At 34.4% G+C, this 14,106-nt stretch overlaps 2 protein-coding genes and 1 long non-coding RNA gene across 5 annotated transcripts in view; 1 reads left to right on the forward strand and 2 right to left on the reverse strand.

The window, feature by feature from the left end:
- The window catches only part of LOC148769721 (uncharacterized), a 100,023-nt gene that overhangs the window by 80,447 nt on the left and 5,470 nt on the right, over positions 1–14,106 (reverse strand). The window lies entirely within an intron of this gene.
- Positions 135–2,830, forward strand: LOC105955284 (uncharacterized). Of its 3 annotated transcripts, XR_016032261.1 has the most exons (5): positions 135–890; positions 1,502–1,735; positions 1,844–1,896; positions 2,002–2,163; positions 2,258–2,830. It is a non-coding gene; the product is annotated as an uncharacterized LOC105955284 (long non-coding RNA). The 3 variants fall into 3 exon arrangements; XR_016032260.1 differs by having other exon boundaries at positions 1,502–1,896; XR_016032259.1 differs by lacking the exon at positions 1,844–1,896.
- LOC105953932 (uncharacterized) lies at positions 3,235–4,092 on the reverse strand. Its single transcript, XM_088820853.1, has 4 exons — positions 3,927–4,092; positions 3,749–3,827; positions 3,394–3,499; positions 3,235–3,309 (listed from the first exon to the last, which is right to left on the reverse strand). The coding sequence occupies exons 1-4, from the start codon at positions 4,090–4,092 to the stop codon at positions 3,235–3,237; spliced, it is 426 nt and encodes a 141-aa protein (XP_088676979.1).

Here is a 14,106-nt window from a genome sequence, read left to right on the forward strand (position 1 = left end):
AAACATACGAAAAATATAATTAATATCAAATAAGTTTTAATATTAATATTATAGTAGAATACTATACAAATTATCATTAAAACTCTAATCTTAATTTTAGAACAATTTTTTAAACCTTGAGAAGTATAAATAGAGGGTGAAATTGTAAGCTATAAAATTTTTTCTTTACTTTAAGAGAAATAAAAAGCAATAAGGACTAGATTGCAAATTTTGGAAACTTAAAAAACTTTTGACTCAGATTTTAGGTGTCCATCAGACCACGACTAGGCCTCCCCGTCTTCCTCTTTTCCGTTTTCCTTTTCCCTTTTTTTTTTTTTCCTCCAATTATTTTTTCTACCGTTTCGGCCGCTCCAACCCGTTCCAGCCGCGACAGGCCCGTTCTGTGGTTCCATCTCGCCCGTCCCGCCGCTATCCCGGTGTTTCAACGCGTCACAGTGCAAAAATCGGTTTGGTTAGGGATTCCGGAACGGAGGGCACCGTTCCCGTTCCGTTCCGGCGAACCCTGGGACCCACCGTTGGAATAATTGGATTTCAGATGTACACGGGAGTTGGTGATTTCCGGCGGAGGTCGCCGATGGTGGCCGTAATCTGGAGTTCAGCTTTTGGCTCTTCAAAGAATTAAATGAACGGAGGTCTTAACGGTGGATTATTGATGATAAAAGGTACCGTTACAAAGCTCGAGAAGTTAGCTTCCCATTGATGGTGGTGCTCGGCGGTTTTATTCGGCGGTGGTCGCCGAAATTTGGTGTGAAATTCAGCCTGCTCGCCGGAACCCTAAGGGAAATAAAATCTGCTACCGCACCTGTTTCAGAGCCAAAATCGAAGGGTTTGGAGTGTGAATTTGGGAATAATTCCTTCTCAAAACTCGTAGAGGACCTCGAAAACTAAGAGTAAGTGTTTAATTTTTTCAAATTCGAGCACGTGTTATAGCCTTTTAGGGGTCGGAATCAGACGACAGTGAATCTGTCAAGAAACAGGGCAGTTTTGCCTAATCATCTTACGGAGCTGTTTTTGTTATGTTGGAATAATAATTTAGGCTATGTGTCTTCTGAAGTTTTGTATATTGAGTTGCCAGGTTTTATTTGGTATATTATTTGGTCAATTTGGATAACTCTACAAATTATTATGATTTTTCAAAGAAGCTGTGACAGCAAACAAGTTTGTCCAAAACAATTCTGACAGTATTGTGTATTCATCTCTTCGGGCTGTTATTGCTGTGTCATCTTAGTAATTTGCGGTTGGTATCTTCATAAAAAATGTAGATAAAGTTGTGAAATTTTATTTGGTATATTATTTTCCCAATTTGGATAAGCGTACGGCCTGCTACAGTTTTTGGAAGAAAATGTGACAACAAGTAACGTTGGCTTCTAGTTTAATGTTCATAATTAGCATCAATCCGAGTCATCAATTATTTGAAATTTGTCTTATGCACATTGAGCAACAAGTTTAAAGTAATGTGATCGAAAGTGAAGCTTTAGAAACTAATGGATTCTTATTTCAGGTATGTCATTCGTTGTTGTGTACCTAAGAAAATTTTGGTCTATGGTGCTGCTTTTGGTGCTAACTCGAGGTGAGAAAACTTTGTTAGTTATTTCTTCAAGTTATTTACTTAATTCGTATGGCACGTCTTATTTTGATCAAGTAATACTATTGGGATTTGGAGAACACAAAACATTACTGGTGGGAACTGAACGAGAAAATTGATTTCAATGGGAAGAAACTTCTACTCAAAAAGGTCGGTATGTATTGAATTTTGTTCTTTGGTACCATATATTTAGGTTCAAGAGTGTTATTTATTTATGTTTATTTTTTTCTTTGTAATATCTTTATTGTTGCTTAATAGGAAAAATATTATTTGCTATGATGTGCATGAATTATACATAACATCATATGAGGGTATGTTAAGTAAATTTCTTGGTTGTCCTTTGTTAGCATCTATCTAGGCCATTATTTATTTGAAATTTGTCTTGTGCACATTTGTTCTCTCTTTTGTCAATGCAGGGAGCAAGGAGCAGGTTTTTTGTTTGACGATTTGACATGTATAAATTTGAACAAATCAACACTCTTACATCAGATGGAGCATCTGATACAGAAAATTATATTAGATTGCCGGGGCCCGGGTGCTGCTTACGATTATACGAGATTTATTTGTCGTGCATCCAGGTATATCGAATGTAAATTATATAAAAATGAACCATAAAGTTTGTCAAAATTAGTTCTCTACTTCTACTGATTGTGGATAATTTTTTTATATCAGGTAACTAGGTTGGTGGTCAATTGATGAAGGGAGTCAGGAGGAGCAGGTTCGGCTATATTGTGCATTGGGATCTAGGCGAGTTTTAATCAAAGTTCTGTTCCATTGCATGCAATATTTCGTATTAATTGTTTTGTTATAAACTTCCTCAATTAATATGTGAAGTAGAACAAATGAATTAGAATTTTCGTCCCAACTAATAATTCTCAGACAATGTATCACATTAAACACATGGACCGGATGAGGTAAGTAGCTACTTCTGCAACAGCCCATATACATTATTGCATTATGAGTGCTACTAAGTGGACAAATAATTGAAATTAATTCTATCATATGATTTCTCATCTTCTAATTGAATAATTGTTTTTTTTCCTTTTCAGGTAGTGTTTGATGAAGTGAAAGAACGTTATTGTGGAAGTCATTTGTTGTCGCGTAACAATTTATGAAGTGGAACTTGTTATGAAATAATTATAGCAATATTTTTTCAGAATGATTGATTTATTATTGTATTGAGTATGATAGACTGAAATTATAATATTCACATTTGATTGATAATATGCAAATTTGCAATCTTTAGTTTTGTTTTGATTTTTTTTTATTGGTCTGAATTGCTCAGTAAATTAATGCAATTGTTGAAATTATGTAAAAATTATTGCAACCAATATATGGTCACTATATGCATATATTTTAGCAATCAATTTATACCGTCACTATATGTATATTATGTAGCAACCAAAATATGTGGTTGCCAAATATATATCCTATAGCAACAATAAAATATGGTCACTGTATGTATATATTATTTAGCAACCAAAATTATATGGCCACTATATGTGTTGCTATAGCAACCATGTTAATATTATTGCAACCATAAAATTTACATTAGCGAGTCAAAAACTGGTCGTTAATAATTATATTTTTAGTGACCATTATTAGTTCGCCGCTAAATCTTCTCTTTTAGCGTCCAATTAATTTTCTTGTCACTGAGTACTTTTAGTAACTACCCTGTTGTGACCACCGGTGACCAAGCTTAATTTGGTCGCTAGAAGTTTTAGCTACCATTTTCTAACTTTTAGCGACCATACAAAATCGTCATTGAAACCAATTTTTCTTGTAGTGATAATAATTCGAAAACATACCCTTGAAAGAGGCTGGATTGGTATTTCCCTCTGAATGACTAATTCTTGGCCATTTGTTTCCATCTCAAGTGATGGAAATAGAGGCGTTGCCGGCGGTGTTTTTAGCCTTCAACAATGTGAAAAATGAAAATAAATATTTAACCAAACATCAATTTAAATATTGCTTATATACAAAATTGTTAATTAATTTCAATATTTCCAAAATAATATAACACACACACACACATATATATATATATATATATATATATATTTATATATATATATATATATATATATATATATATATATATATATATATGCAATTAGCTATCAGGTCATTCGATGGATTTCAACGGGTGTAGCATAGATTTACCAGTTGTAGTCATTTTTTCCACTATCAAATCCCGCCCCTTTTCTTCCTCCCGATTCCATTCTATAGAGCCCATAGTTCCCTACACTTCACCACACTTATTTGTAAGAAAAAAAACAATGTGTCTACGTGTGATTATGCGCGTGTATTTGACACGAGCTATCAAATAATTAGGACTCACCATTAGCTTCAAACTCTTCGGAAACAGGCTGAAGAAGGCTAGCAGCTTGCTCTTTCTCGCGCTTTTGAATATTCCGGAAGAACGATAGCTCTTCGTCTTTGTCCTTTATGCAATTTGAGATCATTCCACGAGCTCGAAAACCTTCAGTTACTTCTCTTCTATGCATCATTACTTAATTAGTTTAACTAAGTTTTTTTTTTTTTTTTAATTTCACTCTTGTTTTTCTTGTTTCTCGGCGTGATTAAATTGCTGATTTTTGAAAATTTTATAATGTGTCGGACAATTCTAAGTTACTTGATTGTCCTTGTAGGAATTTAAGGATGCTATAATTAAATTCATGATCTTATATAGGGGGATAGTGACATAATAGTATGTGTCAACAAATAATATCAAATAAACCGGCCGAGCCAACTTCAGCATAATCAAATGAAGGGAATATTTTGTAAAAAGAAATCGAGATTCTTGTAAGAGTACATTTGACAACTTTTGTGGGAATTGCAGACTGGACATCCACACTTGAAGAATATGTCAAAAACAAGCTCAACTCTAATATTTTAATATTAAATTACATTGTCCAATAATATGCAAGGTTTTCTTTTTTTTCGAGGGAGAAAATATATATAACATAGCTCCAAAGACTTTTCGAATATATAATAGCTATTGTTGGAAAATGCAGAGGCAAGTGCACGTATCACTATAGAGTAAAAGTAGACTCCTAAGCTAAAGTCGGGATATCGTATCCACACAAAAAAATTATTCACTACTTCCAAGTATCGAAATTGTCACAACTTATGTTTATCCAAGCAAACAAAATGAGTTTACTTTGCTTTTGTAAATAATGCTTGCATCTAAGTTAATCAAACCCAGTTGTCACAATGAACTATGATATCATGTTAAGTTAATCAAATGAGCCGTCACAATATATTGTAATCCTGACACGCATAATCCACTGGCCCACTCGGCATCGGGTCCACAACATGCCTATTACAAGCTAATCCCCAAAAGTTCGTGGAATGTACTTATTATTGTATGGTTTCTATATCGGGATTACACACATTTTATTCACTATACTCTCATCACGTGTGAAGCACGTGAGTTTAAGTTCTTACTCAGCTATCCTAGTTAGCCATATGTGGTTTGTTACACTTGAGCTGATTTGATTGGTGGAAGGAGTGAATGGCTCTCGTGAGTTGCTTGGAGAGAAAGTTCTCTATATATATCACTGAGGCATCAAGGAGTAAGAGAGGAGGCAATACTGGGATACACTGAGTGCAGAGAGAAACACTTGTGTGAGGGGTTTTAGGGTTTATGGCAGATCTCATGCTTGTTTACAGCTGAGATTTATCAGTTCTGATTTTGTATCTGTATTGATCTGGTTTTATAGTGAATTGGAGCTTGTATTGCTCCCGGGGATGTAGATCTCACATCGAGATGGAACCTCGTAAAATCCTCTGGTTTTTTTCTTTACTTGTTAGCTCCATGTGTGTGCTTGCTGTGCTAGATTAATTCACTCTTAATTCAACTTGTTGAGCTTCACAAATCATAACAGTACTGGTATCCAGTAGTAGTAGGAGGCCTGGTATCCAGTAGTAGTAGGAGGCCTGCTTATAAGCTCACACAAAATCCCACATTTCCCGATTTGGGATATATGAGGGTGTTACGAGAAATATAGGAATATGTCTATCCAATCATGTTAATAGCATCTAATCCGATCAATTTGACTCGGATGTTCTTATATCCGTAGTTCTAATAATAATCAAAGCAATCATCAACCACTTCAACACTAGTTCATGTATAAATTAAATCAAGGTTAGAAGAAATAAATATTTCATCGAACTTGCATAAATATTGAAATTTATTCCGACAATTTCCTCATAGATTTTCAATGAAACTGTAATTAAAAAAAAAATAAAAAAAATACTCATGTTTCTCAAGAAATCAATAGAATATGCTTGTGGAATACAAAAAACCATAATAAAATAGGATAATAAAAAATCTATGTTTGAACGGATCTAAGACCGATTAATTAGACATAAACACTGTACAATTATATTGCTCGATTTTGAGCTTAAATAGTCTTGAAATAAGAGTTTTACTCCTGCCACATAGCTTTCCAATGCCTTTAGGGCATCTCCAACGGTAGGCCTTAAAAATGGGGCATCAAACACTCTTTTTGGGTCTGGTACAGTGTTTTGGGGCCTCTATTAAAGTTTTTTACTTCAGTGTAAAAACCCCAAATTGGGCCATCCTTTTTAATTTAATGTAAAAAAACCCTGGGAAGTTCCCTCCGAATTTTAGCTCCCCACTTTTCAGACCCCATATTTGATGGCAAATGAAAGGGAGTCCCAAAATGGGGTATGGTTTGATGGCTCCCTTGGAAGCGTTTTTTTAGACTCCAGCCATCAAACTGGCGGTTATTTCGTTTGGGGCCTCATTTGATGGCAGCGTTGGAGATGCTCTTAGAATCAGATCGTTTGGAGTTTATATGAGTGAGGTAGGACAAATATTGTGAACACTGCCAAAATCGTAATTTTAATTTTATTCTCCAAATATTTATTTTACCTTCGGAACTTGTACTTTTCAACCATTATTCCTTCTTGTATACATGTTTACCTTTAAAAACACTAACACCACAAAAAACACATAAAAGGAATAAAAAAGACTAAGAACGAGCAACAATCCATATTAGAAAATACTCCCTCCTTCCCTCAATAGTTGTCACTTTTGTTAGTTGCACACATATTAAGAAACTCAATAAATATGCATAGATAATAGCAAAAACTATAGCAAATCACTAAAATGCCCATGCCATTAATTAATTTTTATATAATTATATTTAATTAATTATGAGTGAGAAAGGGCAAAATTGAAAAAAAATGCAATTAATTATTCATTGGAATGGTAAAAGGACAAATAATTTGAAATATGAGAAAATGGCAAAAGTGACAAATATTAAGGGAAGGAGGGAGTAATGAAATAGAGTCCAAATCAGGCATGCACTCATCAAAACTTTACATATTATAACGCAAACCGAGTCGATCTAAATTTTTCGTGATTAATTAAAATGATCTACAAGCTGAGAGTTAAACGCCACGGATTTGCACAACGACTAAAGTATATAAATTAATAGATAAATAACATAAAATATTAAAAAAATAATAAAAAGTAGGTAAAAAAAATATTTCATGCAGGGACGTCCCCCACCAAGACATACCTTGGGTCTGCCCCTACGTGTAATATTGTATGTAGGAGATTGAACCTATATGTCTATACATATTCTTAAGGGTGTAAATGAGCTCATTCGTAGTTAGTTTTTTTTTTTCTTTTTCTTTTTTTTCTTTTTCTTTTTTTTTGGGTTAATTACACTTTACATCCTCAGATACACCACATGTATTGTAACACTTTGATATTGATTTTTTTTTTCCCAATAATATAATTTTAGTTAATGTTATATGATCCAATAATGATGAGATTATTATTGTTGAATTTTAAATGCCTATGAAAATCTGTTAATCGAAGTTGTAACAGTTGTTGTGGGAACAATATGCAGTTACAACTACAATTCTTGTGTTAACACAGTTATAAATTACCGAAAGCGAGTAAACAAACACAAGAATTTAATGTGGTTCAGACACAAATGTGCCCTACATCCACGTGGACCTGCAAACACGATTTCACTAGTTCAGATTTACAGTGTACATTAATAGGACTTATTAAAAACACTAAAGACTCCCTCTTTATGTAATATGCCGTTCTTGTACACAACTTGAACTCCGTGTCTCTTCCAACAGCAGCTCCACACCGCGTGCGTCGAACTCCCTTCAGGCCTGAACTCCCTTCAGAAACGCGGCTGATCTCCCTTGAGATCTATACAACAAATCTGTATATATTGGCACACACAACGATGACACAGTGCAACGATGGCACAGTCCTGCTCCGCAGAACGCCTTGGCAAAGCTTCGATGCTATGAAGTGGTTTTTCTCCCAAATAATGTCTACGGTTCTTGTGTGTCTTGGAGGCTTATATAGCCACGAAAATAAGCCCTAAGACCTAACTTGAACCCCAAGAAATCTATTTAACTAGGTAATAGAATCCTAGTTGATTTCTACTTCTATTCTAGATAAGTACAAAAGATACCTAACTAGAATAAAATACATGGAAATAAATCTAAGTCCTAATAGAAGTATTATAAGAATAGGACTCTAATAAATTCCAAAATAAACATGGAAAACAAATCTTTGTTAATCTTTTAATTCCAAAACTCGGCGGATTTCCTCGATCTTCAATAGTCGGAAATCTGGCGCCAACAATCTCCCCCTTTGGCATAGATTTGTCAGAATCCATGTTTAACAAGAACTCTCCTTGCAAAATAGAACTACTCCCCCTGCAGAAGAGATATACTCCCCCTGTAACACAGACTGTTAGGACACTAAATGTTTCGACATAAAAATGTCATAACCAACTAAATGTTCCTGCAATATCGATCAATATATAAACTTAAACGCATGACATATCAAATAAAAATATTCAAATCGCAGGAAATCACAATGCAGGTTACTATTTGTGTCACAGCGCAAGTTGTTACGGCAGAGGTTACTACTACTCCCCCTTTCTGATCAGTTTGTGCCAAAGATAGACTTAGAGTCCTAGTTATAACAAAGGTTTGTTAAGACACGCAGTCAGCAAATAAGGTAAGCCGCAAAAAATACAAAATATCTAGATCCCCTTAATTTGAAAATCCTCATAAATCAGGAATTTAAAATATTTTCGAAAAACTAAAGAACAACTGCCCAAGCATGAACCAAGTTGAAAAATGAAGGAAATCAAGTAGACCAAGTTAGCCAAATAGGAAGATTCTTTTCAAGGATTAATTAAAATAACATTGAAATAAACTAGATAAAATGCTATCAACAAGCTCTTGGATGCACGCACGATATATCTATAGCCTCATGACCATACTCAAGAAATCATAAATTAGGTATTTTAATGGGTTTATGAATGCATATGCGATTAGCACAGCAATTCGATCGTGAACTTCAAGAAGAATTTCACTAATAAATACCTCAACAACATCCCAAGAAATCACACCCTTGTTTTATTCTGCCTTTTTTTTTTTTTTTTTTTAAATTTCATATCAATCCGTAGATTTGGCAGATACATCTCCTCCTCCTTTTTTTTTTTTTTTATGATTCTTGATATGTAGTTCAACCAAATATTAGGAGGACAACCTTCTTAAGAATTCACATAGCTTTTAATTAGAAGTCGGGAATGCATATGCAAATGGCATAATTCTTCCTATAGAAGTATGATCTTTGAGATGAATGAGGTCATAGGCATTGATCACTCCCGATAGAGGGTGGCAGCTCTCTTCTATCTAAAGTCCTCGCATGAACAAAAAATTAATCCACAAAAATTATCGACCCAAATTCAGATAAGAAGAATAAACAATCAAACCTTTCAAAGTAAAATAAGGATCAACAAAGGTTGAAACATGTTACCACAAGATATGTGTGGTAACTCAGTATGTCCTATCAAACTTTCAAGTGTAACCCGGACATAACAGAAGGATGGTTACACTATCATTTCATTGTTCATTTATGAACACAGCAAGTTCCAAGCGATTTACGCAATGAATAAAATCGAGGGGAATCTAAAGGTTTTGTAAAAGAATCAGCAAACTGATTATCTGTTGACACACAGTCTATTGACACAACCTTTTGTTCAACTAGATTTCTACCAAGACTAACAGTTATTTTACCTCTTACCTGTTTCTTAGTTCCATCACCAGGAGTTGCATGTCCACTTGCACATTTCTGATAGTCCTTCAAGTGCTTCGGATTACCTGTTATATACTTAGAACAGTACCACAAGTTACTAGCACAAGTATTAAGAGTAGTTGCAGCGGAAAAGCAATTAATGTCATCTTTTTTCACCCATTTTTGTTTTATATCAGAGTGTCCCATCTTAGGAGCATGTTGCAACGCAGCGGAATTGGGTAAATGTTGTCACAAACTCTTATTTATCAACTTCCATCTTAAAAAACATTTTGGTATGTTGTGACCCAATTTATGGCAGAAGTGACAAGTTGGAACAAACCTTTTTCCATTAGTTTTACGAGAAAACTTTTGGTTTGTTAAGACATGGGAGTTGTTAGGACAATCAGTTTTCTTCACAAAAGTGTTTTTAGGATCAACCTTTTTGTCAAACTTACACACATGGTTTTTCTTACTCGCAGGAGGTTGAGAATTTTTTAAATTTAACTGTTGTTTTAGTTTCTCAACATCTTTTGTAGCAGTATTCAATTTTAACAAAAGTACCTCTTTATCTTTCTCGAGCTCGACAACTTGTGTCTTCAAGGCCTTATTCATTTCATCTACAGCAAGACATGTTTTGAACAATTCATCTTGTTGTTGCTGAATCATTTCTGCTGTAATCTCCTCTTCATCGTCTAAGCTGGTTTCACCTGTATTAAAAGAAGAGTTTAGACTAATAAGGTGATCAGACAGGGAATGTTCATACCTGACGGATGTCTGCACAGGCATTGTAGCCTTAGCTATTGGTTGAACAATCGTGCTAGTCCCACAGAAAAGGTTTCCATCCTTTTTGTCTTCCTCCTAATTGGAGTCATTCATGTCATCACTCTTGGCAGTAGTAACATATTTTCCCTGCTTCTTTAGTCTATTGGTACACTCGTAATGAGTATGACCAAATCCTTGACATTCTTTACACTGAATTCTTCTTTTCTTGAGGCGTGTGTCAACCTTTGAGGGATTCTCATTTACTTTGACCATCTTATCAATATTTTCAGCAATGTGTGCCATTAATTTGATAAGTTCTACTTCAACAGCAGACACTGCTGGGACAACAGGAGTGGAAACAATAGTAGTCGGAACAACAGAAGTTGGAACATTGGTTGACTGTAGAGCTAAATTTCTTTCTTTGTCCATTCTACTCATACTCAGCTTGTTCTCAAATGTCTGCAAGTTTCCTATGAGCTCGTCAAGATGGAGTTCATCAACATTATTAGCCTCTTCAATTGCAGTTATCTTGTATGCAAATCGATCTGGAAGAGATCTTAGAACTTTGCGTACAAGTTTCTCTTCAGGATATGTTTCTCCAAGGCCATGAGCTTCATTAGCAATGTCGCACAATTTCGAATTGAAGTCCGCTACGGTCTCATCTTCGTTCATTCTAAGATCTTCGAAGCGAGTGGCAAGCATCTGGAGTTTTGACAGTCTTACTGAGGTTGTTCCTTCATATGCAGTCTAAAGAATATCCCATGCCCTTTTGGCACATTCACAACCAGATATCAATTTAAATTGGTTGGTGTCAACCGCATTAAATATAGCATTTAAAGCCTTTGAATTGGTATTTGCCACTATCTGTTCTTTCTTGCTCCAGTTTTCTTCGTGTTTTTCATACTCAACACCTTCTCTGGTTCTGGCCACTGGTCTCGTCCACCCTGTTAGAACTGTACGCCGTGAATCTTCATCCATTGATTTGATGAACATCTTCATCTTGGTTTTCCAATACGTATAGTTCGTTCCATCTAGCAATGGGGGACGTGTAGTTGAACTGCCTTCCTTGTGAATACTCATCCTACAACAAGTAAAGCAAATAAATCAAATTCCCAAAATCATACACTAAGTATATCTAGTGACCGGCTCTTGATGCCAATTGTTGAATTTTAAATGCCTATGAAAATCTGTTAACCGAAGTTGTAACAATTGTTGTGGGAACAGTATGCAGTTACAACTACAATTCTTGTGTTAACACAGTTATAAACTACTGAAAGCGAGTAAACAAACACAAGAATTTAATGTGGTTCAGACACAAATGTGCCCTACATCCACGTGGACCTGCAAACACGATTTCACTAGTTCAGATTTACAGTGTACATTAATAGGACTTATTAAAAACACTAAAGACTCCCTCTTCATGTAATATGCCGTTCTTATACACAACTTGAACTCCGTGTCTCTTCCAACAGCAGCTCCACATCGCGTGCGTCGAACTCCCTTCAGGCCTGAACTCCCTTCAGAAACGCGGCTGATCTCCCTTGAGATCTATACAGCAGACTGTATATATTGGCACACACAGCGATGGCACAGTGCAACGATGGCACAGTCCTGCTCCGCAGAACGCCTTGGCAAAGCTTCGATGCTATGAAGTGGTTTTTCTCCCAAATAATGCCTACGGTTCTTGTGTGTCTTGGAGGCTTATATAGCCATGAAAATAAGCCCTAAGACCTAGCGTGAACCCCAAGAAATCTATTTAACTAAGTAATAGAATCCTAGTTGATTTCTACTTCTATTCTAGATAAGTACAAAAGATACCTAACTAAAATAAAATACATGGAAATAAATCTAAGTCCTAATAGAAGTATTATAAGAATAGGACTCTAATAAATTCCAAAATAAACATGGAAAAAAAATCTTTGCCAATCTTTTAATTCCAAAACTCGGCGGATTTCCTCGATCTTCAATAGTCGGAAATCTGGCGCCAACAATTATGTTATTTATTCGAGTAAATAGCAAAATACTCGTGTAATCTTTAAATAATAAAAACCCCCATGCCATAAATAAACTAGCAAAAACCCCTCTATAAAATTATTTATATAACACACTTAGCCCATTATTCATTTGAGTGTTGACTTGATATAAAAAGACACAAATATCCCGAGGTTTTGCAATTAATTCTTATATTTTATAAATATTTTAATTATTTTATTTTTGTTTTGTCTTAGTTAGAAAAGTACAATAGGATCTTTAATTTCTATTTTTATTATCAGATAATTTATGTATATAAAAAAACAATTTAATTATCCTTACATCGAAAGAAAACTTAAATTTCATTATTATGTATTTCTTTATTTTGTATTTAAAAAAACCTTTATTTAATTTGATTACCAAATTTTGAATAATTTTTCAATTTAATTGTTTAATATTTTTTAAACAATTTCTCAAAACTTCCGACCGTTTCTCTCTCGCCGAAACACAACCAAAATAATTTTAGTCCTATTTCACTCGAACTTTGAAGTTTAGCCGTCGTTTAATGATGTACCTAACAAACTCGCATAAATTTATTTATATGAACACTTAAAAATTATAAATGCTCTTCTAATTTGGTTTATATATTTGTCGGCTCGCATTATTAAAGTTCTTACAATGGTAAGTTACATGTTGAATTTATAACTTTCCAAGCGTCCATATAAGGAAAAACATGTCAATTTTAATTTGTCGCGTCATAAAATAAAAAAAATCATGCAAAATAGGACTAAAAATACTATATTTGCAAAGTTATTACATGTAAAACTGAAACATGATAAGTTAGAGGACTAAATTCCTAAATAAGTCAACATAGATGACCAAAACTACAATTTTCCCTATATTTTTTTAATCGAAGTTTTGATTTTATTTTGTTGTTTAATTCTTGTTTTGTAACATAAATAATTGATTAATAATTTATCCTTTATTTGTTGACTATTATCCCACTAGTGGTCCACGTGGATAAAGAAACAACATAACGAATGGCTCAAGTATGTATTTTCTCCTTCCATACGCTGTATTCATATTTCATACATACTCTGAATTTCGTTTTCGAACTACATTTTTTTCACCCACGGTATTATAGGGTTTTCTGTAGTTTTTTTCCTAGTGGTATTCGGTCTGTTCTTGATAAAATTGTTGTGCGAAATGATTTTTTGGTATTATAATGTGATTTTTTGTAATTTTATATATATAAATATAGGAGAGGGAGAGAGAGAGAGAGAGAGAGAGAGAGAGAGAGAGAGAGAGATGAATAATGTGCGGCCAATAAATATTCCATGATAGGGGAATTATTCTGCCACATCTCTGAGAGATGAGATTTCAAGCTGAAGAACACAAGAGTCGTTCACAATATATCCCTTTTTAGGATCATTCATAGTTGCAATCTCAATGAAATTATACAGTCCCTGAACATTGCAGGTAGCTGTAAACAAGCCATCTCCTGCAAGAAAAACAAATGTAGTATTTGATGAGAGAGATTCAAGGAGAAATATCGACAACAATCACGAACCCTGATGTTTTGTAACTTACTAATTGATTTCTCGTATTCATGATCAAAAATCTGGTCTTTGATACGTACGGTAAAACATGCTTCCACTCTTTCACAACCGTGATACAACATATTGATGCT

Source organism: Erythranthe guttata, chromosome 7, assembly GCF_056151865.1.
Source record: "Erythranthe guttata isolate IM_541 chromosome 7, IM_541, whole genome shotgun sequence".
Classification (NCBI taxonomy): Eukaryota; Viridiplantae; Streptophyta; class Magnoliopsida; order Lamiales; family Phrymaceae; genus Erythranthe; species Erythranthe guttata.

What these genes read in the sequence shown, in the direction of transcription:
- LOC105953932 (XM_088820853.1), bottom strand. Translation starts at nt 4,092, where the DNA reads ATGCATAGAAGAGAAGTAACTGAAGGTTTTCGAGCTCGTGGAATGATC. An exon ending in CGAAGAGTTTGAAGCTAATG is followed by an intron (nt 3,828 to 3,926) that starts GTGAGTCCTAAT and finishes GGTGAAGTGTAG; the next exon opens with GGAACTATGGGCTCTATAGA. An exon ending in CAATCCAGCCTCTTTCAAGG is followed by an intron (nt 3,310 to 3,393) that starts GTATGTTTTCGA and finishes AGAAAATGGTAG; the next exon opens with CTAAAACTTCTAGCGACCAA.